Genomic DNA, 25923 nt, shown 5'->3' with positions numbered 1-25923 from the left:
TGGAGTTTTTCCCTGGCCACTGTGCTTCTGCCTCTGCATTGCTTGTTCTTTGGGATTTTTGGCTGGGTAGGTTGGCTATCTGTAAACCACTCTGTGACAACTGCAGATGTAACATGGTCTTAATGAAATACATTTGTTTTATTTAATTTGATTGCATAGACTACTGTAGGATATACTGCGCACTATGACAGGCAAAGTGTGTTTACTTTGACTTGCTGAATTTTTTTTTTTTTTGGAATTTGAAAGCCCCGGCAAGTGAAGTTTCTGAAGGTGATGACGTAGGGCCCCGCCCAGTATCTTCTCCTCCAATAAGAATCCACACTAAAAGTCGCACTTTTTTTCCTCGGTGCACTGCAGAGCCAAGACAAATGGAGGCAAGGGGACGTAAAACGAGAACCGTGCTGCAGCGGGACGGTAGACAAGGCTGATTAATTAGTCAAATAAGAGGCCCGGTAACCAAACACCTCGGTCGGTTAAGGGCACTTGAGGCTGAGGTTACAGTAGGCTAGGCTACCTGTAGATTTGATCAATTGCAGGTAAGTCGCGTCCATGATTTTTGCGAAGTTGCGCATGATAGTGTTTTTGTCATTATTTTCAATTTTGAAATAGTGTAGGCTTATATTTAGTGTATAACGAATTGTGTGGGAGACTGGCAAACCCCCACAACTCAGCCCAGCATTTATAATTTACGACTCGCAGTCAAACTGACGGTGGCCGAAGGTCTCTCACGAATATGCTCGCTCACTGTTTACCGACAGCATCAAGCTCCCGCCGCCCCGTCTATCGGTTGTTTGTTTTCAACCTGAATATTTGCTTGTGTTTGTACAGCCTGTCAGTCTCGTTTCTATTGAGTGATTAATCAAAATACTGTACATTTGAATAGGCTCCTAGCCTTTAATCGCCTGCGCGATTGGCTCAGGTTAGGCCTAGATCAGTTCTGTAGTCTATGTAAAGTGTCTACAATGATGATGCGATATCGCACTACTTTCTATCCCAATAATGGACTAAAGTAGCCTAATGTTACTTCATATAGTCCAAGGACCTTAAATTTTTTGTTTAAAGGCGAATTGGCTCTGAAAGACAAAACAGACAAATACTCAATATAAACGTGAATTGAGTCTCAATTGCGGTATGGTTTTAGAAACACACAGCCCTCTTTCACATAACACAAATAATTCCATAAATGCAAAATACACACTTTTACTGTACACTGTTTTAACAGTTGCAGCTGACAGTATTTTTCCCTGTCAACAGTTTGGCATCTGTCTTCCCTTGACACACAGGTGTTCAGCGGCGCAGATGGCAAATTGGCACAGGTTGTCCACTCTGTCTTCTGTCAGTTATCCGTAAACAAGCGCTGTAACATGGAAATGTGGCCGTGTGGGAACCCTTACCCTATCCCTATAAAGGTGTATATCAATCTACACTTTTGTTTTTTCCAAATTATTTCTCACTAATATGACACATGGTCCTTATGTTTCCAAAAACCTTACCGCAAGCGATGCGTGTTAATGTTCAGACCAAGGGTCGGGGCTCATAACAGACCTCCCCGTACAGAATACTCCTTTGTCCAACGACCCTTATGTGTAGTGTAATGAAACCGAGTCATGGTCAAGGGCTAACTGCTTCCATGACCTGTATCAGGACAGACCAGTCACCGATAAGTAGGCCTATACTACACATATAACCGGTTAGCCACAGTTAACACCCTCGTTTTCTATTTTACAGGGAATTCTGTTCTCATTTCCTCATCGAACGGCGAGTCTGTCTGCTTCGCGTTCTGTCAACAAATACGCACTGGAAACCCGGTTTCAATTGGTGCAGAATAGGAGCCCTTTTCGCTGCATACGTATGCAGACCAGAGGAAGCTGATTTTGACTGCTGCAGCCTGAGTGCGCAGTTACAGCATTGGGTAGAGGGAGAGAACGAGGGGATAGCCTGCCTAAATCTTTACAGTCACATAATCAAACACACCGCGCACAACCTCTGCCGGATGCGGCATGATGGAAGGAAGCTGTGTAGAAACTAAAGTCTGAGGAAGAAATGCCCGAACTTGAGGACACAGACGGCAGTGTTTTGCGTTAGAGTTCGATGGGATTTCGGCAGCGATATTAATCGGTCTTTCACCCTCGTTCTGAAATTCAGCATCCAGTGTGAAGCTCATCCGTTTCACGGGACCGTCGCGCTGCTGCGGAGGACATGAGAAATGTAAACAGAAACGTTGGATTTTAAACTGCGTGCAGGTCGCAGTCCCGGGATAACCGAGATGGAGCGAGTCGAGCCGGACCGGTGTCAGGAGGCGGCGGAGCCACCCATCCACGCGGTACACGGGCCGAACCGGATCAGGCCCTCGTCCTACCGGGCACTGCGCAGCGCTGTGTCCAGCCTGGCCCGGATAGATGACTTCATCTGCGAGAAGATTGGCTCGGGCTTCTTCTCAGAAGTGTTCAAGGTAAATTACCTATAAATTACATGTAAGAGTTTGGAACTCAGGGCCTGTCCTGTAGCCTATTCATAAAGCGTCTTAGAGTAAGAGTGCTGATTAAGGATCCGTTTTTACTTGATCGTAATTAATATGGAGAAAAGGTCCTGATCCTAGATCAGCACTCCTACTGTGAGACACTTTAAATCATAGATCAGCACTCCTACTGTGAGACACTTTAAATACGTGTCCAGACTAACTCGGCATATTGACTTGTTTTAGCAAGTCTAGGTTTTATGCAAAACAGTGTGGGATGAGATGGCCAACCTAACTCCGTTTGGGCATCTGAGCATCCCTGTTAAGGTCATCATTGGCACCAAGCATGAAACATGATGACCATGCATTCTTACCTGATGCATCGGGTAACAATATCTTGGTACCAAATGGCATCCTATTTAGTGTACTACCTTTGACCAGGGCCCCCATAAGGCTTTGGTCAGAAGTAGTTTACTAAATAAGGAATGGGGTGCCATTTGGGACATAATCTAGGTCTTGTAAACTAGTGGCTAGTTGGCCTTTACTGTGTGTGTGTGTGTGTGTGTGTGGAGGTGGCTTAAGTTTAGGGACCTTCTTTGGAAGGACATTTTCCAGAAACGTTTTTTTTAAATATATTTTTTAAATAAAATAATCTTATGTAGAAAACAAGAAGCTTCTAAATACCTGACACTCAAGGAGTTAGATAATGTAGGCTTACGCTTACATGGTGATGGGCTTGATGATGATTTTGCTGCTGGTGACCACAACACCACCTTGACCCGCACCAGAACTGTGTCTGTGGCTCACCAGGTTTGGGTTCATTTCCATTCCAGTCAATTCAGGAATTACACTGAAGATCCAATGCTTTTCAAGGAGGACAATTCGGAAAAGGAATTTGTTTTTTTTTGTGAATTCACTTGCATTAAAATTGAATTGACCCCAACCCTATAGCCCACATTACAGGGAAGGGACAGTGTTTTGGTGTGAAAGTGATACCGGTTCCTGGCCTGTCGGTCTGTAGGCAGAGATAGATGTTAGCCCTACTCAAAGGGCAATTTCACGAGAACAGAAGGATGCTGATTTTGCACTTCAAAATCTGTCAAACAAAAGCCAATGACTTTAAAACAAACGTTATGACTCTATGCACAAGGACTACTTCACATCCATTCCCTACATGTTATGCGAAGGCTGGTTTACAAATTTGACCAATCACCACACGGTTTCTGCATTAAACGGTCAAATCAACGCAATATTATTGCTTAAAACTGATCCATCACTGCGTTACAAAGAGGGCTCGCATTTTCAACCTATCACTTGCACATTAGCTGCGTAATATGGTTAAATCAACCCACGTAAAAAATGTGACAGTCATTGCATATTGCCATAAAAAAAAAGTACGGAATTGCTGCAGCAAAATCAAGCATTTAAGCCTAAAAATATCACATCCCTGTCAAATCCAGGAGGGACTGCTAATTTAACCATTTCCACTGAGCAATTCTCCATTACTTGAGCATATGCAAAGTTTGTTAACGGATTGACTGCTTTGCTGTTTGCAATCATTCAGTTCCTAAACTTTGAATCTGCACTGTAGAAGTAAATGTGTTTTATTTAAAACTAAATGAGAAAATGAAGTCGTCCTTTTGCGTAGTTGTATGGTTTTTAACTTTGCAATTTCTTGTTTGACCTATTTTCTAAGTGCAAAATCTGAGTCTCCGCCTCATTCCGTTAATGTGAAATTGCCCCTGAACTGCATGAGGAGAAAGTCCAGGGGGTTCAGCCTGGTCTGTGTCCCCAAATGACACCCTGTTCCAGGGGTTCCCAATCTTTTACTTTACACAACCCTAAATTGACACTAGAATATGCAGGGGACATAACTTGGAGAAATTATATCCCCTGGTTGCTGTGCTCATATTCACTCAATTTTAGGTCCCGCCGGCTGTCCAGACACAATGACATGAACCCGCATTCTATTTTATTTAACTAGGCCAGTCAGTTAAGAACATTCTTATTTACGATGATGGCCTACCAGAAGGCAAAAGGCCTCCTGTGGGGACGGGGGGCCTGGGATTAAAAAAATAAATACAATATAAATATAGGACAAAACACATCACAAGAAGAGACGACACTAAATAGAGACCTAAGACGACAACATAGCAAGGCAGCAACACATGACAACACAACATGGTAGCAGCACAAAAACATGGTACAAACATTATTGGGCACAGACAACAGCACACAGGGCTGTTAACAATACATCACAGACAACACATCATACAAAGCAGCCACAAGTGTCTGTAAGTGTCCATGATTGAGTCTTTAAATGAAAAAATTAAGATAAAACTGTCCAGTTTGAGTGTTTGTTGCAGCTCGTTCCAGTCACTAGCTGCAGCGAACTGAAAAGAGGAGCGACCCAGTGATGTGTGTGCTTTGGGGACCTTTAACAGAATGTGACTGGCAGAACAGGTGTTGTATGTGGAGAATGAGGGCTGCAGTAGATATCTCAGATAGGGGGGAGTGAGACCTATGAGGGTTTTATAAATAAGCATCAACCAGTGGGTCTTTTGACAGGTATACAGAGATGACCAGTTTACAGATGAGTATAGAGTGCAGTGATTTGTCCTATAAGGAGCATTGGTGGCAAATCTGATGGCCAAATGGGAAAGAACATCTAGCCGTACGAGAGCGCCCTTACCTGCCGATCTATAAATGACGTCTCTGTAATCTAGCATGGGTAGGATGGCCATCTGAATCAGGGTTAGTTTGGCAGCTGGGGTGAAAGAGGAGTGATTATGATAGAGGAAACCAAGTCTAGATTTAACTTTAGCCTGCAGCTTTGATATGTGCTGAGAGGACAGTGTACTGTCTAGCCATACTCCCAAGTACTTGTATGAGATGACTACCTCAAGCTCTAAACCCTCAGAGGTAGTAATAACACCTGTGGGGAGAGGGGCATTCTTCGTACCAAACCACATGACCTTTGTTTTGGAGGTGTTCAGAACAAGGTTCCAGGTAGAGAAAGCTTGTTGGACAAAGCTTTGTTGTAGAGTATTTAACACAAAATCTGTGGAGGGGCCAGCTGAGTATAAGACTGTATCTGCATATAAATGGATGAGAGCTTCCTACTGCCTGAGCTATGTTGACGTAAATTGGGAAGAGCGTGGGGCCTAGGATTGAGCCTTGGGGTACTCCCTTGGTGACAGGCAGTGGCTGAGACAGCAGATTTTCTGACTTTATACACTGCACTCTTTGAGAGACGTTGTTAGCAAACCAGACTGTATCTAAAGCTTTGGCCAAGGCAATACAAATAGCAGCACAACATTGCTTAGAGTCAAGGGCAATGGTGACATTGAGGACCTTTTTAAGGTTGCAGTGACACATCCATAACCTGAGCGGAAACCAGATTGCATACCTGAGAGAATACTATAGACATCAAGAAAGCCAGTCAGTTGATTATTGACAAGTTTTTCCAACACTTTTGATAAACAGGGCAAAATAGAAATTGGCCTGTAACAATTCGGTTCAGCTTGATCTCCCCCTTTTTAAATAAAGGACAAACTGTGGCTGCCTTCCAAGCAATGGGAATCTCCCCAGAAAGGACAGACAGGCTTTGCGATGATGGGGACAGCAACCTTAAAGAAGAAAGGGTCTAAACCATCTGACCCAGATGTTTTTTGGTGGTCAAGTTTCAGGAGCTCCTTTAGCACCTCTGACTCAGTGACTGCCTGCAGGGAGAAACTGTGTTGAAGGGCAGGGGAAAAAGAGGGAGAAGCATCAAGAATAGTCGCATTAGAAGGGGTGGGAGATGAGGAAATGTAGGACGGGCAAGGAGGCATGGCTGAGTCAAATGGGAATCCTGACTTAATGTGGTGATTTAAAGAGCTCAGCCATGTGCTTCTTGTCAGTAACAACCACATCACCATTAAGGGCCATGGGCAGCTGTGAGGAGGGTTTATTCTCCAGGTCTTTAACCGTTTTCCAGAACTTCATGGGGTTAGACCCCATTCTACTAGTGTAAGGGGTCATTAGTTGATACTTAAAGGTTGTATGCCGTACCCATTTGAAGGGAAACATTTTGTTTGATAAGATTACACAGTTTCTTAGGTAACCCCATTTCAATTTGAGGGGACCGCACATGGGGTCCCAACCCCAAGTTTGGGAACCACTGCCCCATTCCCTACATAGCTCAGAGCTCTATGGGCAACAAGCAATAGTGTCAACTTCATCTAGTCCTGCTCCTGTTTCACAGAGCATTGTAATGTTCATAACATTGGGCCAGGAGTTTTTCTTAAACGTGTCCTGACTTGGGAAAACTCCCAGTGTACATTATAGCATATAAACTAGGTTCCTGTAGTATTTCCTGGTCAGGAAAAACTCTGGGCCCTAGGTATACTGTCAACAACTGAGTCCAGTTAACCATGACCATAACAATCATGGTTAAGGTAACGAGGTCTGGAATCTCACACTCGGGCCCCTGTTCTGGGACCTTGTTAGCACAGTTAACCATATAGTTAAGTTAAGGAAAATGTTATCCTAGACCTTTCATTAGACTAGGAGGTTGAGTCATGGTCCTACTGTATCACACACTGTGATCACTCCTCCCAGCCATGTTGCCCTTTTGACTGGGCAGTGAGCATGCAAATGACTTGGGGTTTAAAAGTGCCAGCTGTAAAGATGCCTCTTGATTGAGCAACCTGCCCTTTGATAACTGCATATGAATGCAAATTCTTTTTACCGCAGCAATTACATGGAGTTCCAATCTAACTGTTATAATGTTCAGATGACATGACAGACTGTGTGGTAATAGAGCCATAAATGATCCTCGCCACTCTGTTCACACACCCTCTGAAGCGTTGAGTCTTGATGCTGGATTATAAACAGAGCTGCACAAAACTCTTGGCATCCTGCCATCTCTAGTGTTATTCAGCACCTTCTTTGTCACACACACACACACACTCTGGATCAATGGATGCTTTCCTCACAGCCGTCAGGCAGGTATTCATACCTCAACGCTGCCATTGTGCAATATGAGGAGGGGTGCGCGTGTCAAGACGAATCCTTCAGGTTCTGCTTTTTATCTTTTCGAGAGCTCCCTAGACCGACCTGCCTGCCGTACTGTAACTGTTACTTCCTGTACAGGCAGGCAGGAGTCCTGGTACTTCCTTGTTCAGATCATTGTTTTGGCCACGGAAATATAATACAATTAATAGTAATTACATTACTGTTTTAATGAAGTGCGGTGAACACACTTAGAATGTTCCATTCAGTATAGAATAACTAGAACAAAAATATAAATGCAACATGTTGGTCACATGTTTCATGAAAAAAAGATCCCAGAAATGTTCCATACGCACAAACTTATTTCTCTCAATTTGTTTTGCACAAATTAGTTTACATCCCTGTTAGTGAGCATTTCTCCTTTGCCAGGGGAATCCATCCACCTGACAGGTGTGGCATATGATTCGAACCAGCGACCTTTCGGTTACTGGCCCAACCCCCTTAACCTCTAGACTACCTGCCGCCCCATTCCCACTCACCTGCTTTTCATTGCCAGAACATGCAGACGTTTTCTTAGCTAAATGCTTCAAATGTCAACATGATCATATTGGTAATATTATATATATATCTATATATATATGTATATATCTGCTCTCCATTTACTGCCACAGATTGATCTGCAACAACAGTTCATTCTTATCTCTTGAATTTTTTGGCCTATTTATTTTCTTGCTTCACATTCTCTTTGCAAGCCTTCTGTGGTACATTCTGTGTTGTATATCTTCATTCTTGATAAATTTCTCTCACTCGCCTTCTTTCAACCCCTGAGGTCACTGATGATGCTAGAACTGTCGGGGCAAAATCACTACTGCATTTGCACAGAGGAGATGACTCACTCGGACAGCGTTTGAGTGAACGTGCGTCTGTTCGCTCATGTGAGGAAATCTGTGTGTTTGATTGACAGGCTGGATTAAGTGCTCTCCTCCAGGGTCCTGTTGTCAAAACTGAACAGAGTTTTATCAGAGGAGAGTTCAGTTGTGGAAAGTCTGCCCTTTTCCAAAACAGCCGTCCTGAGAAACTACTATATATATATATATATATATATATATATATATATATATATATATATATATATATATATATATATATATATATATATATATATATATACTCGCTCACATAAACACATTCTATGTGACATGCACATACCCACACTCACTCACACCCTCCTCTGTCTGAGTCGGTAATCTCCTCTGTGCAAACTCAGCAGTGATTTATTTTACCCAGACAGACCTAGCATCACACACCTATCCATCATCGACTGTCACCCATGTGTTTGTGATCTGTTACAATGAGTGACATGAGTCAGTCAGGCTGTTCATTGGCTGGGGTTTGGAGGAGGAGGTGTGACTTAGCTAGCACTTTTCCCTGCTTCTATTATTTCTCCCCTCCAGTCAAAGCTTGTGTTCCTGTCAATCAAGATGTGTGTGTGTTCCTTTGTTTATGTTCCACATGAGCTCACATGCACCTGCTTGGTATTTAAATGCATGCGCACCTGCTTGGTATTTAAATGCATGCGCACCTGCTTGGTATTTAAATGCATGCGCACCTGCTTGGTATTTAAATGCATGCGCACCTGCTTGGTATTTAAATGCATGCGCACCTGCTTGGTATTTAAATGCATGCGCACCTGCTTGGTATTTAAATGCATGCGCACCTGCTTGGTATTTAAATGCATGCGCACCTGCTTGGTATTTAAATGCATGCGCACCTGCTTGGTACTTAAATGCATGCACACCTGCTTGGTATTTAAATGCATGCGCACCTGCTTGGTACTTAAATGCATGCGCACCTACTTGGTATTTAAATGCATGCGCACCTGCTTGGTATTTAAATGCATGCGCACCTGCTTGGTACTTAAATGCATGCGCACCTACTTGGTATTTAAATGCATGCGCACCTACTTGGTATTTAAATGCATGCGCACCTGCTTGGTATTTAAATGCATGCACACCTACTTGGTATTTAAATGCACTCACACATATTTGACTGTTCTTTCCATTTCCCTGTGCTCTGTGTCTCCACGTTCTGTTGTCCCTGCTACGCCCCAGCACCCTGGCCCCACCCTCAGCATTACAGTAGGTAAATAAACGGACTAGGGATGTGTTCATTTCGCACCAAACTGGGACACAACTGACTTCAACAGGGAGTGAGTGACTACCTGGACAAATCTTCTGTTCCAAAACATTTTGCTATGGTGCGCCCTAATGAACACGATCCAGGTGGTTGTGGAGGTGTGACTGAAGGTCCAGTGAGTCAGCCCAGAGAGGGGGAGGAGGAAAGGCATAGAGGGAAATGTTTCTACTGGGGAGCAGAAGAGAGAGGGGGCTTCTTTTGATGTCCTGAATCTGCATGCTCTTACTTGCTCCTGCTAGGCTTACCACACACACACCGCAAGAGTGGGGAAGGGCTGTCATAGCATTAGATACTGGAGTTGCGGTGTGTGTGAGGCACTCACTACCGATGTTGTGCAAAACACTAAATGGTGCGGAGTGTATCAGGTCCTGGTCTAGAGTTTAGACAGTGGATCATGTTCTATTTAAAGACTACCCAGGAAGACAGTCAGCTCCTGGTTTAGACAGTGGATTGTGTCCTATTTAAAGACTACCCGGGAAGACAGTCAGCTCCTGGTTTAGACAGTGGATTGTGTTCTATTTAAAGACTACCCAGGAAGACAGTCAGGTCCTGGTTTAGACAGTGGATTGTGTTCTATTTAAAGACTACCCAGGAAGACAGTCAGCTCCTGGTTTAGACAGTGGGTCGTGTTCTATTTAAAGACTACCCAGGAAGACAGTCAGGTCCTGGTTTAGACAGTGGATCATGTTCTATTTAAAGACTACCCAGGAAGACAGTCAGCTCCTGGTTTAGACAGTGGATCGTGTTCTATTTAACTTCATGATGCTACCCATCCCGGTACTGGGATAATTGTCATCAGCAACCGCTGAATAGCATAGCGCCACAGTCAAATAATATTACAAAAAATATTCATTAAATCACAAGTGCAATATTGCAAAACACAGCTTAGCCTTTTGTTAATCCACCTGTCGTCTCAGATTTTGAAATTATGCTTTACAGCGAAAGCAATCCAAGCGTTTAAGTTTATCAATAGCATAACATAACATTATGTACACTAAGCATTAAGTAGCTAGGTCACGAAAAGCAATCAAAAAAATCGTTGACCTTTGTTCTTCGGATGTTTTCACTCACGAGACTCCCAGTTACACAACAAATGTTCCTTTTGTTCCATGAAGATTATTTTTATACCCAAAATACCTACGTTTGTTTGTCGCATTATGTTCAGAAATCCACAGGAAAGAGCGGTCACAACAACGCAGACGCAGTATATTCCAAATAATATCCATAATGTCCACAGAAACATGTCAAACGTTTTTTATAATCAATCCTCAAGTTGTTTTTAAAATATATATTCGATAATATATCAACCGAGTGTGTAGGTTTTTCAATAACAGCGGGAGAAACAATGGCCGCTTTACTCAGTTGCGCAAAGCTCACTCTGGGAGCCCCCACCTATCCACTTACGCAATGTGATCCTTCACGCTCATTTGTCAACATAAAAGCCTGAAACTATGTCTAAAGTCTGGTGACACCTTAGGGAAGCTATAGAAAAAGGAATCTAGTGGATATCCCTTTAAATGGAGGATAGGCATGCATAGGAACACAGAGGTTTCAAAATAAGAGGCACTTCCTGATTGGATTTTCCTCAGGCTTTCTTTCGCCTGCAATATTAGTTATGTTATACTCAGACAATATTTTTACAGTTTTGGAAACTTTTGAGTGTTTTCTATCCTAATCTGACAATTGTATGCATATCCTAGTTTCTGGGGCTGAGAAATAGGCAGTTTCAAATGGGTACGTTTTTTAACCAAAAATGAAAATACTGCCCCCTACACTCAACAAGTTAAAGACGACACAGGAAGACAGACAGGTCCTCCCTGCCTGTTTATTGCGGACTTTGTTCAGCAACCAGCCCCACATGAATCCCCTGGTCTTATCTCCAGGTCACCAAGAAAATGTTGATTTTAGCCAAATAGATCTCGGAGTAAGATTTATTGGGCATCTCCATGTTCCTGTCACTAGAATGCTGATACCACAGCTACTCACTGTTTAGCTGTGACTGGAGCACTGACACCACACACACCCCTACCTACTACCTCAGGTAGGTAGGTAGGACTCTCACACCACATTGCCATGGCAGGACTATTTTTGCTTGTGGCCACTGGGCAACGGCCTGTATCCATGATTACTGTGCACTTGTTTATTTGAGCTGAAATTCTGCATGTGGACGGGACAAAGCAGATGGCCTAGACAAGGGGTGGGAAACTCCAGTCCTCGAGGGCTTGATTGTGTCTCACTTTTTCTCCATCCCTAGTAACCACAGCTGATTAAACTTCTTAGGGCTACAATCCCGTTAATGGGATCGATATGACAACAGCCAGTGAAAGTGCAGGGCGCCAAATTCAAAACAAATCTCATAATTAAAATTCCTCAAACATACATGCATTTTATACCGTTTTAAAGATAATCTTGTTGTTAATCCCATCAGTGTCCGATTTCAAATAGGCTTTACAGCGAAAGCACCACAAATGATTGTTAGGTCACCGCCGAGTCACAGAATTCAGCCATTTTTCCAGCCAAAGAGAGGGGTCACAAAATGCACAAATAGAGATACAATTAATCACTAACCTTTGATCTTCAACAGATGACACTCATAGGACTTCATGTTACAAAATACATGTGTGTTTTGTTTGATAAAGTTCATATTTATATTTAAAAAATCTCAGTATACATTGGAACGTTCACTAGTTCCAAAAACATCTGGTGATATTGCAGAGAGCCACATCATACAGAAATACTCATTATAAATGTCGATAAATACAATTGTTAGACATGGAAATATAGATATACCTCTCCTTAATGCAACTGCTGTGTCAGATTTAGAAAAAACTTTCAGGAAAAAGCAAACCATGCAATCTGAGATGGCGCTCATAAAATAAATAAAATTACCCGCCATGTTGGAATCAACAGAAATCACATTATAAATATTCCCTTACCTTTGACGATCTTCATCAGAATGCACTCCCAGGAATCCTAGTTCCACAATAAATGCTTGATTTGTTTGATAATGTCCATTTATTTATGTCCAAGTAGCTACTTTTGTTAGCGCGTTTAGTACACAAATCCAAACGCTCGTGCAGGTCCATCCGAACGTCAGACGAAAACTTCAAAAAGTTGTATTACAGATCGAAGAAACTTGTCAAACTAAGTATAGAATCAATCTTTAGGATGTTATCATAAATATTCAATAAAGTTCCAACCGGAGAATTTCTATGTCTTTAGAGAAGCCATGGAACGCAGGTCACTATCATGTGAAATGTGCGTGACCTGGCTCTCTGCCAGACCACTGACTCAAAGTGCTCCCATCTGGCTCCACAACACAGTAGAAGCCTCATTCAAGTTTCTAAAGACAGTTGACATCTAGTGGAAGCCCTAGGAAGTGCAACTTTATCCATATCCCACTCTGTATTCAGTAGGGGTTGGGTTGAAAATCGACCAACCTCAGATTTCCCACTTCCTGTTTGGATTTCTTCTCAGGTTTTTGCCTGCCATATGAGTTCTGTTATACTCAGACATCATTCAAACAGTTTTAAAAACTCCAGAGTGTTTTCTAGCCAATACTAATAATAATATGCATTATATTAGCAACTGGGACTGAGGAGCAGATCGTTTACTCTGGGCACCTTTCATCCAAGCTACTCAATACTGCCCCTGCAGCCATAAGTTAATCAAACTGGATTCTAAACTGAAGATCGGGATTTGGTGATTTATTGGACTCTGGTTTGTTAGCAGGGGCAAAACTGTGACACCAATCAGGCCCTCGAGATCTGGAGTTGCCCATCCCTGGCCTAAACCTAGAGGGGCGGCGGCACAGCCTCTACCTGGTAGAGGGGCGGCGGCACAGCCTCTACCTGGTAGAGGGGCGGCGGCACAGCCTCTACCTGGTAGAGGGGCGGCGGCACAGCCTCTACCTGGTAGAGGGGCGGCGGCACAGCTTCTACCTGGTAGAGGGGCGGCCTGGCCTGTAGTACAGCAATACTAATGTAGTTAAATCCTATAGCCAGATCTAATAAATTAGATTGGGGAACGAACCATAGAGCTAATCGTTAGACGGCACTAGCTCTTACTGGAAGTGTGGTCATAAATGTGGGCACTGATTGCCTCAATACAGCAGCGGCCACTCTGTGTATGTGTGTGTGTACCCACGCCCCATCTCGGACTGCAGTTCAGAGTAGGATGGACCTAATGGTCACTGGTTGACTGTATGCTGTAGCCTTGATTTAAGATCGAGGCCAGACTGTCTGTTTTAATAGATCCATTAATAAACTCTAGATTTCCCATCACTCCACTGATCTGCTGGCCAACTCATATCTACTAGGCCACTGTCGCACTGATGTAACCACGCTCTCTGTTCTCTTCACACACCACCACTAGATGTGTCACACTCACTCTCTCATACCTACAAACATGACATGTACACCCTCCCAGTACTAATTGGACTGTTGGACTACTTAGTGGGTATCTATATGGTCTTAGTTAGAGGGAGATGGGCAGGAGTCCAAGCCCCTCCGAACACACTCAAGGATATAGGGGATGAGACGCCACGTCACCATGGTGACCACCAGACACTCTCCACCAAAGCACCCAGCTTAGCTAGACATGCCAGTCTAGGACCCTCGGGGGGGTTGGGGGGGGCTAGACACATACAGTACAGTTGATGTTCACTGCTTGTCCAATGGTTTCCTTTCTCTAACGCTGGTTGTCAAGTCCGTAACAGGCCGGTGTCTGACCTTAGTGATGGTTCTCTCTCCTCCGGTCTCTCTCTGTGCAGGTGCAGCACCGTATCAGTGGGCGGGTGATGGCTCTGAAGATGAACACCATGGCCAGTAACAGAGCTAACATGCTGAGGGAGGTCCAACTGATGAACCGCCTGTCTCACCCCAACATACTCAGGTTTGTGTTCTGCTTTTATGAAAACACACACTCTGTCCATATCATCAATGCTTTGGTCTGCAGGGGAAATTCCTCAGTATACACATTTTAAACCCCCCCCCCCCCCCCCCACCTATTATGTTTACCTAATCATCTTCCTGTCTCCTGTCCCAGGTTTGTAGGGGTATGTGTTAATGAGGGACAGCTCCATGCATTAACAGAGGTAAGATCTCCTCTTTTAAACAAGGGTTTGATTCGATGTCGTCTAGGTTGACGCACAGTGACCTGTACCTGTCTTGCAAAAAATATCTATTTTATCTCAATGGAGAGTCACCTGTGGTAAAGGTTAGGGAAACCTGTCGTTTGTCATGGTTACAGCACAGTCGCCTCTTTTTGATTGACGCTTGTCTGTGGTTGTCATGGTTACTTCCAGTACATCAACGGGGGTAACCTTGAGCAGCTGCTGGACAGTGACCAGTACCTGTCGTGGTCAGTCAGGATGGGCCTGTCTCTAGACATCGCTAGGGGCCTGCAGTACCTCCACAGCAGAGGCATCTTCCATAGAGACCTCACATCCAAGGTACACACACACACGCACGCACGCGAAGGTACACTCACTTATACGGATACACACCTGTCGGTAATTGTACATACTTTGGCAGGCACACAGGTGGCACGCTACACATACATACACTCCTTAACACTAAATAGTGCGTACTCAAGTACACAGTTAACTATAAATGGATTTATCAGGGCCCGTATTCATAAAGCTTGTCGGAGTAGGAGTGCTTATCTAGGATCATTTTTACCTTCTGGATCATAATGAATAAGACTACATGGACAGGAGTGACCTGATCTAAGATCAGCACTCTTACTCTGAGACTCTTTGTGAATACGGGTCCTGACCGCCGTCTTTCTGGTTCTGTCCTGTAGAACTGCCTGGTGCGTTGGGCCAGTGGCCAGTGTACGGCCGTGGTGGGGGACTTTGGCCTGGCAGAGAAAATACCAGAGTACAGGTCAGTGGAGTTCATTCATCATCCGTCTATCAACACAAACTGATTAGATAACACACCTGAATGGTTGCTCTACCTTCCTCTTTCTTTCTCACGCTCTCTATCTTGATAGCTCACGCTCGCTCGCTCTCTTTGGCTCTGCCCATCAATCTTTCAGTCAGTCACTGAAACCCCAGGTAGAAGTTGCCTGTAGGCTCTATGCTCAGCTTCCTTTTCCCCATTCCTCACTATAATGTGTACATTAAAAAAAACACAAACTGACCTTATCACTGTCTTGGGTCTAAAAAATGAATCATTCATCACACTAAAGCAGAGTCCCATTTTCCAAAGAATGTGAGACACACTTTCCCCCTGAAGAAGTTGTGGTTTGCCAGCTATGTGGAACTATGTGTGATTTAAGCCCCTGTTTCAGGGGGGGGGGGGGGGGGGTACATCGTTCGTTGACTTACTGCGATGGTGTCAATATTTAATCTGGCCGGATTGAGAGCGAGAGGCACACATACACCAACTCCAGATATAACTGGTTTATAATTCTAACATTGACACCTCATGTGTTGTATTCATCGCTCCAGCCTGTTTTAATCCTCTCGGCTTCTTCCTGTTGACAAGTTGGTGTCCTGCTAATTATTTAGAAGTTGCCCATAGTGGGCACAGATTAAATATCAGCTGGACACACACATACCCCCCCCTGGCCTGGTAAATGGGTCTGTATCCTTTTTGTAAACACTGTCTGAGAGGAAGCAGCTGTCGCGTTAACCCGTGTGTGTGTGTGTGCGCGCACCACTTCCTGTCGTTTGTCTACAGTCACCCCAGTGTTTACCTTGTGTATTTGTTTTTGTACAGCCACGTTGATGCGTCACAACATGTTTTTGTTTATTTACGGTGCTTTTAGGTCGAAGGAAACTGACTTGACAAAACAGTAAAATTACGAACCAGAGAATGCAATGTCTGCTGTATGTTGATGACCTTCCTCTAATTCTGAATTTGTCAACGTGTGTATGTGCACTCTAGCTCTGTTTGTCAGAGAGTGGGAGAGAAACAGAGATGGAGTTTAGGAAAGCTTTCCAAATATGGTCAAACTATTCAAGCACACTTAGTCTCTCCTCGCTCCCCCTCTCCCCGGCTGAATGTCATCTCTCTCTCTCGTGCTCCCCCTCTCCCCGGCTGAATGTCAACTCTCTCTCGCGCTCTCCCTCTCCCCGGCTGAATGTCAACTCTCTCTCGCGCTCTCCCTCTCCCCGGCTGAATGTCAACTCTCTCTCCTCGCTCCCCCTCTCCCCGGCTGAATGTCAACTCTCTCCTCGCTCCCCCTCTCCCTGGCTGAATGTCAACTCTCCCCGGCTGAATGTCAACTCTCTCTCGCGCTCTCCCTCTCCCCGGCTGAATGTCAACTCTCTCTCCTCGCTCCCCCTCTCCCCGGCTGAATGTCATCTCTCTCTCTCGTGCTCTCCCTCTCCCCGGCTGAATGTCAACTCTCTCTCCTCGCTCCCCCTCTCCCCGGCTGAATGTCAACTCTCTCTCGCGCTCTCCCTCTCCCCGGCTGAATGTCAACTCTCTCTCCTCGCTCCCCCTCTCCCTGGCTGAATGTCAACTCTCTCTCGCGCTCTCCCTCTCCCCGGCTGAATGTCAACTCTCTCTCCTCGCTCCCCCTCTCCCCGGCTGAATGTCAACTCTCTCTCGCGCTCTCCCTCCCTTTCTCCCTCCACTTCCCCAAATAGGGTTTACACTGGGAGCTCTCCTCTTTCTCAGCTCCCATCACTTCCCTCACTACTTATGCAATATCATGGTTTAGTGAGATGGAAATAGCACAGAGAGGAAGTGACTGCCGGGGGGTGGTGTTCAGAGCATGCGCCTTGCAGTCACTTGTGTTTGTCTGCCCCTTTATGCCTTTACACACAATAGATTTACCCCATGTAAACTTTCCTTTTGGGATGGTTGTAACTGAACTAGAGCGCGATGAAGCGAGCTGAAGTCTGTGAGCTGGAGCTGTAAATAATGGCTCTGGGGTTTCCCCCTATGTTCAGGTCTAGGATCAGATCCCCCCCCCCCCCCCCCTCCAGTCCCATTAGTGGGGAAAATGCAAAGCCGACCCTAGACCAGCATCTAAAGGCAACTTCACCGCCTGTAATAATGTCCAGGCCTGTCTTCCTCTCTCTGTCCACAGTGAAGAGTCCGACCAGGAGCCTCTGGCTGTGGTGGGCTCCCCCTACTGGATGGCACCGGAAGTACTGCGAGGAGAGGTCTACAACGAGAAAGTGGATGTCTTTGCGTATGGGATCATCCTGTGTGAGGTCATCGCTAGGATACAGGCCGACCCTGACGTCCTCCCCCGCACAGAGGTTTGAACACAACGCGCACACACCCCAACACACTAGCACACAATCAGGGTTCACAATATGGTATGATGTGACGTAGACTGAACGTCTCCTCCTGGCCATTGTATGAAACTGCAGTTTAACAGCTCCCATCAGGCAGTAAGTCACAGTCCTTTCATTGTATGAAGCTGCAGTTTAACAGCTCCCATCAGGCAGTAAGTCACAGTCCTTTCATTGTATGAAGCTGCAGTTTAACAGCTCCAACCAGGCAGTAAGTCACAGTCCTTTCATTGTATGAAGCTGCAGTTTAACAGCTCCAACCAGGCAGTAAGTCACAGTCCTTTCATTGTATGAAGCTGCAGTTTAACAGCTCCAACCAGGCAGTAAGTCACAGTCCTTTCATTGTATGAAGCTGCAGTTTAACAGCTCCCATCAGGCAGTAAGTCAGTCCTTTCATTGTATGAAGCTGCAGTTTAACAGCTCCAACCAGGCAGTAAGTCACAGTCCTTTCATTGTATGAAGCTGCAGTTTAACAGCTCCAACCAGGCAGTAAGTCAGTCCTTTCATTGAAGTCGCAGACGGGGTCCTCTTCTGTTCTATTGTGTAAATTAGGGACTGAAGGGAGTACAGCAAATCAGAGCTCCTGTTGGAGTCTCTCTAGGGCTCTTTCACTGAGTGATGTCGCTGATCAGTGTGTGACGCTCTTTCCCCTGTGTAGGACTTTGGTCTGGACATAGAGACGTTTCAGCACATGGTGGGAGACTGTCCCCCTGACTTCCTGAACCTGGCGGTCACCTGCTGCCACGTAAGACACACACACGCGCACCAAGACACTCGCTCTCACACACGCGTGCGCACCAAGACACTCGCTCTCACACACGTGCGCACCAAGACACTCGCTCTCACACACACGTGCGCACCAAGACACTCGCTCTCACACACACGTGCGCACCAAGACACTCGCTCTCACACACACGTGCGCACCAAGACACTCGCTCTCACACACACGTGCGCACCAAGACACTCGCTCTCACACACACGCGCACCAAGACACTCGCTCTCACACACACGTGCGCACCAAGACACTCGCTCTCACACACACACGCGCGCACCAAGACACTCGCTCTCACACACACGTGCGCACCAAGACACTCGCTCTCACACACACGCGCACCAAGACACTCGCTCTCACACACACGTGCGCACCAAGACACTCGCTCTCACACACACGTGCGCACCAAGACACTCGCTCTCACACACACACGCGCGCACCAAGACACTCGCTCTCACACACACGCGCGCGCACCAAAACACTCGCTCTCACACACACGCGCGCGCACCAAGACACTCGCTCTCACACACACGCGCGCGCACCAAGACACTCGCTCTCACACACACACGCGCGCGCACCAAGACACTCGCTCTCACACACACACACGCGCGCACCAAGACACTCGCTCTCACACACGTGCGCACCAAGACACTCGCTCTCACACACACGCGCGCACCAAGACACTCGCTCTCACACACACACGCGCGCACCAAGACACTCGCTCTCACACACACGCGCGCACCAAGACACTCGCTCTCACACACACGCGCGCACCAAGACACTCGCTCTCACACACACGCGCGCACCAAGACACTCGCTCTCACACACACGCGCGCACCAAGACACTCGCTCTCACACACACGCGCGCACCAAGACACTCGCTCTCACACACACACGCGCGCGCACCAAGACACTCGCTCTCACACACACGCGCGCGCACCAAGACACTCGCTCTCACACACACACGCGCGCGCACCAAGACACTCGCTCTCACACACACACGCGCGCGCACCAAGACACTCGCTCTCACACACGTGCGCACCAAGACACTCGCTCTCACACACACACGCGCGCACCAAGACACTCGCTCTCACACACACACGCGCGCACCAAGACACTCGCTCTCACACACACGCGCGCACCAAGACACTCGCTCTCACACACACGCGCGCACCAAGACACTCGCTCTCACACACACGCGCGCACCAAGACACTCGCTCTCACACACACGCGCGCACCAAGACACTCGCTCTCACACACACACGCGCGCACCAAGACACTCGCTCTCACACACACGCGCGCACCAAGACACTCGCTCTCACACACACGCGCGCACCAAGACACTCGCTCTCACACACACGCGCGCACCAAGACACTCGCTCTCACACACACGCGCACCAAGACACTCGCTCTCACACACACGTGCGCACCAAGACACTCGCTCTCACACACACGTGCGCACCAAGACACTCGCTCTCACACACACACGCGCGCACCAAGACACTCGCTCTCACACACACGTGCGCACCAAGACACTCGCTCTCACACACACGCGCACCAAGACACTCGCTCTCACACACACGTGCGCACCAAGACACTCGCTCTCACACACACGTGCGCACCAAGACACTCGCTCTCACACACACACGCGCGCACCAAGACACTCGCTCTCACACACACGCGCGCGCACCAAAACACTCGCTCTCACACACACACGCGCGCGCACCAAGACACTCGCTCTCACACACACGCGCGCGCACCAAGACACTCGCTCTCACACACACACGCGCGCGCACCAAGACACTCGCTCTCACACACACACACGCGCGCACCAAGACACTCGCTCTCACACACGTGCGCACCAAGACACTCGCTCTCACACACACACGCGCGCACCAAGACACTCGCTCTCACACACACACGCGCGCACCAAGACACTCGCTCTCACACACACGCGCGCACCAAGACACTCGCTCTCACACACACACGCGCGCACCAAGACACTCGCTCTCACACACACGCGCGCACCAAGACACTCGCTCTCACACACGCGCGCGCACCAAGACACTCGCTCTCACACACACACGCGCGCGCACCAAGACACTCGCTCTCACACACACACGCGCGCGCACCAAGACACTCGCTCTCACACACACACGCGCGCGCACCAAGACACTCGCTCTCACACACGTGCGCACCAAGACACTCGCTCTCACACACACACGCGCGCACCAAGACACTCGCTCTCACACACACACACGCGCGCGCACCAAGACACTCGCTCTCACACACCAAGACACTCGCTCTCACACACACACGCGCGCACCCAAGACACTCGCTCTCACACACACACGCGCGCACCAAGACACTCGCTCTCACACACACGCGCGCACCAAGACACTCGCTCTCACACACACGCGCGCACCAAGACACTCGCTCTCACACACACGCGCGCACCAAGACACTCGCTCTCACACACACGCGCGCACCAAGACACTCGCTCTCACACACACACGCGCGCACCAAGACACTCGCTCTCACACACACACGCGCGCACCAAGACACTCGCTCTCACACACACGCGCGCACCAAGACACTCGCTCTCACACACACGCGCGCACCAAGACACTCGCTCTCACACACACGCGCGCACCAAGACACTCGCTCTCACACACACGCGCGCACCAAGACACTCGCTCTCACACACACGCGCGCACCAAGACACTCGCTCTCACACACACGCGCGCACCAAGACACTCGCTCTCACACACACGCGCGCACCAAGACACTCGCTCTCACACACACGCGCGCACCAAGACACTCGCTCTCACACACGCGCGCACCAAGACACTCGCTCTCACACACGCGCGCACCAAGACACTCGCTCTCACACACGCGCGCACCAAGACACTCGCTTTCTCTCACACACGCGCGCACCAAGACACTCGCTTTCTCTCACACACGCGCGCACCAAGACACTCGCTTTCTCTCACACACGCGCGCACCAAGACACTCGCTTTCTCTCACACACGCGCGCACCAAGACACTCGCTCTCTCTCACACACGCGCGCACCAAGACACTCGCTCTCTCTCACACACGCGCGCACCAAGACACTCGCTCTCTCTCACACACGCGCGCACCAAGACACTCGCTCTCTCTCACACACGCGCGCACCAAGACACTCGCTCTCTCTCACACACGCGCGCACCAAGACACTCGCTCTCTCTCACACACGCGCGCACCAAGACACTCGCTCTCTCTCACACACGCGCGCACCAAGACACTCGCTCTCTCTCACACACGCGCGCACCAAGACACTCGCTCTCTCTCACACACGCGCGCACCAAGACACTCGCTCTCTCTCACACACGCGCGCACCAAGACACTCGCTCTCTCTCACACACGCGCGCACCAAGACACTCGCTCTCTCTCACACACGCGCGCACCAAGACACTCGCTCTCTCTCACACACGCGCGCACCAAGACACTCGCTGTCTCTCACACACGCGCGCACCAAGACACTCGCTGTCTCTCACACACGCGCGCACCAAGACACTCGCTCTCTCACACACGCGCGCACCAAGACACTCGCTCTCTCACACACGCGCGCACCAAGACACTCGCTCTCTCTCACACGCGCGCACCAAGACACTCGCTCTCTCTCACACGCGCGCACCAAGACACTCGCTCTCTCTCTCACACGCGCGCACCAAGACACTCGCTCTCTCTCACACGCTCGCACAAAGACACTCGCTCTCTCTCACACACGCGCGCACAAAGACACTCGCTCTCTCTCACACACGCGCGCACAAAGACACTCGCTCTCTCTCACACGCGAGCACAAAGACACTCGCTCTCTCTCACACGCGCGCGCACAAAGACACTCGCTCTCTCTCACACACGCGCGCACAAAGACACTCGCTCTCTCTCTCACACACACGCGCGCACCAAGACACTCGCTCTCTCTCACACACGCGCGCACCAAGACACTCGCTCTCTCTCACACACGCGCGCACCAAGACACTCGCTCTCACACACACACACGCAAATCTTCTACCTTTTCTCTCATTTTATTGTTACCCCTTTTTCCTTCTCCTTCGTACTATGACTCTTGAGTTGAGAGCGTTGACATTCAGCTGGGGGAGAGGGAGAGCGCGAGAGAGAGTTGACATTCAGCCGGGGGAGAGGGAGAGCGCGAGAGAGTTGACATTCAGCCGGGGGAGAGGGAGAGCGCGAGAGAGAGTTGACATTCAGCCGGGGGAGAGGGAGAGCGCGAGAGAGAGTTGACATTCAGCCGGGGGAGAGGGAGAGCGCGAGAGAGTTGACATTCAGCCGATATATATATATATATTTTGCTCATCTCGCTCTGTCTGTCCATCTCTCGCTCTCAGATGGATCCAAAGCGTCGTCCATCGTTCTCAGCGATCGTAAAAGAGCTGGAGGGAAGAGCAACGGAGAGGACTCAGAAAGATGAAGCTGCACCAACGGGTGTGTGTGTCTGTCCTGGAGGGTATGGAGCACAGGGAGGTCAGTCTGAAAGGGTTTTCCAAAACACAACTGTGTTCAGACAGGAGTCATTAAGACCCAGCTGTTGGTTATGAGCTGGGGGGGGGGGGGGGTCTGTTTTTCTGGTGTCTAAGAAGAAATGCTGCTCTCAATATTTATCATCAGTCATGATGAAAATGAATAAGAAAGTGGTACTTTTTTCAATTCAGCACGGTGGGATGGGGACTAGCACAGGGACGTCTAGGAATGTTCTATATACTGAACAAAACTTCTTTACCAGAGGGATTTTATGAGACCAGCCACCCAGGCATCTGATAAAACAGAACTATTTCAGGCTGTAATAAAGCACTTTTTGGGGGGAAAACATTGATTGGCTGGGCCCGGCTCCCCAGTGGCTGGGCCCGGCTCCCCAGTGGCTGGGCCCGGCTCCCCAGTGGCTGGGCCCGGCTCCCCAGTGGCTGGGCCCGGCTCCCCAGTGGCTGGGCCTATGCCCTCTGAGGCTACCCTTGCCTGCACCCCTGCCCTGTCGCATTAAATTAATAAATTAGGGCCTAATGAATTTATTTAATTGACTGCACTGTGACTCAGTAAAATATTGAAGTTGTTGCATGTATATTTTTGTTGAGTATAGAAAGACTTTTACATTTAGTGCAATAGATAGGTGTAGGACACATTTATTCAATTTTATATATGCCATTTCTACGGTGCATTACTAGCCATGTGTGATTATATATATTTTTTCTTGAATCTCTCTTTCAGCATCTCTTTCTCCAGATCTCAGCCTGCTGCGAAGACGGTCCCTCTGTCTCCCTGGTGACCCCCGCCTCTGCCGCAGCAAATCAGACATGCTCTCTCCAGTCACGCTCCCCACTCTGGCCCCTCCCACCCGTGTCAACCCCTTCTCCCTGCGAGAAGACCTTAACGGAGGCAAGATCAAACTGTTTGACACGCCCAGCAAGTCAGTCATCTCTTTAACGTTCACCTTACCCCAACCTCTGGACCCCTGTACCACCCCCTCTGACAGAGCGGGGGGTGGGGGTATGCCCCGAGGAAGGCTCCATAGACGCTGCCTGTCCCTACCCTGCACCCCTCCTCCAGATCTCCTGCCCCCCACCACCAAAGACAAAAGTGCAGAGAAAACAGACCTAGGTACTGATAGTAATGAGAGGAATGGAGAGAAGGAGAGGGAAATCGTAGGAGAGAGGTTTACCTTTGAGTCTGAGTTCGTGGTCGAAGAGGATGTGGAGAGGAGGAAGAGCAGCGAGGGCCTCACTGCCGATGACTCCGGGCTTCCTCTCGACCCAGAGCTGCTGTCATTAGACCAGCTATGTGATGAGGAGGAAGTGGACACAAGCAGCCTGGAGGAAGAACCCATGGACTGCACCAGCTCCCCCGACACTCTAGATGGCACTCAACCTACACTCCTGCCTTATTCCAAACCCTCCACACCCACCCCCCCTACATTCACCAATGGCTGGGGTAATGTTCCCCCCATATCTAATGACCCTCCCTGCTTGCCCCCCCCACCCTTGCCCCACCTAGGATGGGGGGGCACCAACGGGTACCACTCCACTCCTGGGGGGCCCATAGGGGGCTCGCCGTTCAGCTCCGGTAACGGCACCGGTAACGGTTCCGCTCCCTCTCTGGAGCAGGAGGAGGTTATCTCGTGTTCTGGTTGTTGCCTGGCGGGGCTCCGGTTCCCCTCGCTGTGTTTCCGCGCACCCCCTCACAGGAACCCCTATAAGAACCTGAACAGGGACAGTACGGGAGCCAACCGAGGGCTGCTCTATAAAGGTCCTAAGGGGCGACCGTCCTCGCCTACCAACCCAGAGCCTGGCCTAGCCTTGCCTGGGGCGCAAACATAGATACAGAATGCCCCTAACCACAGATCTAGGATCAGATACACCAAATCCCAACTGTTTTTCTTAGGAGAGAGACTCTAAACTGACCTTAGATCAGTGCCTAAGGGGCTACTTCATTCCATTCTTACTCAGACGGTGACATGGGAGGTAAAGCTGCTGGTGTGGATGCACTGCTGTGCTGGTTGCCTATAAGTGATGGTATGGCGCCCTCTGCTGGACTGAGGCGGTAATGATCGTAATAATATAGTCAACACCTATAACCTAATAATGCTGTACTGACTGTAAAGGAGTGAGCGGCGATCCCACTGTTTCCTATAGCAGATGCAGGCTTGTAGACTGACTGATTCATAAAGAAGCAACGGCAATACTTTCCCTCAGCATGGCAACACGTATTGGTCAGAGCCATATTTAAATGTATACACGGCTTTGGTATTGGACCAATCCCCTGGGTTATGTGTGTTCTGATATCCTCCTATCGTGGGGGTCCATGGCTCCTTCCCTGACAGTCAGTTGTAAAAACCATATTTTTGACTTATGTTGAAGTGTTATGATTTGTATGTTTTGATACTGTCTCAATGGGTTTCGGCTCAGCAGTTTGCCTTTGTGTTCAGACAGCTGTATGGTGCACCCTGGAGAGGCCATGAGCAGGGCAGTGTGTGTGTGTGTGTGTGTGCACCAGTGAGCCATACACTGTTCTGTTGACTGATACAGTATGTGACTGACGCTGTATGATGTCTTATGTTCCTCATCCTCGAACGGCACTTGTATTGTATCGTGACTTGTTATTATTTGAGAATGAATGGTCAAAGACCCACTTCAACAAAGTATAGATGAATATTATTTAAAAGGCATTGAATAAAACTAGAGAATGGA

General features: G+C 48.2%; 1 protein-coding gene across 1 annotated transcript; it reads left to right on the top strand.

The window, feature by feature from the left end:
* The first annotated feature begins 348 nt into the window (after window positions 1-348).
* On the top strand, window positions 349-25923 carry LOC139416010 (dual specificity testis-specific protein kinase 2-like). The gene is made up of 10 exons (XM_071164241.1): window positions 349-536; window positions 1729-2452; window positions 14421-14542; window positions 14696-14744; window positions 14955-15101; window positions 15455-15537; window positions 17699-17873; window positions 18568-18654; window positions 23074-23209; window positions 23948-25923. Exons 2-10 carry the CDS (start codon window positions 2267-2269, stop codon window positions 25051-25053), a joined length of 2091 nt encoding a protein of 696 aa, XP_071020342.1. The 5' UTR covers window positions 349-536; window positions 1729-2266; the 3' UTR covers window positions 25054-25923.

Source organism: Oncorhynchus clarkii, chromosome 9 (genome assembly GCF_045791955.1).
Source record: "Oncorhynchus clarkii lewisi isolate Uvic-CL-2024 chromosome 9, UVic_Ocla_1.0, whole genome shotgun sequence".
Lineage (NCBI taxonomy): Eukaryota > Metazoa > Chordata > Actinopteri > Salmoniformes > Salmonidae > Oncorhynchus > Oncorhynchus clarkii.
Note: the sequence above shows the minus strand (reverse complement) of the source record. Positions and strands in the feature narration are given on the sequence as shown.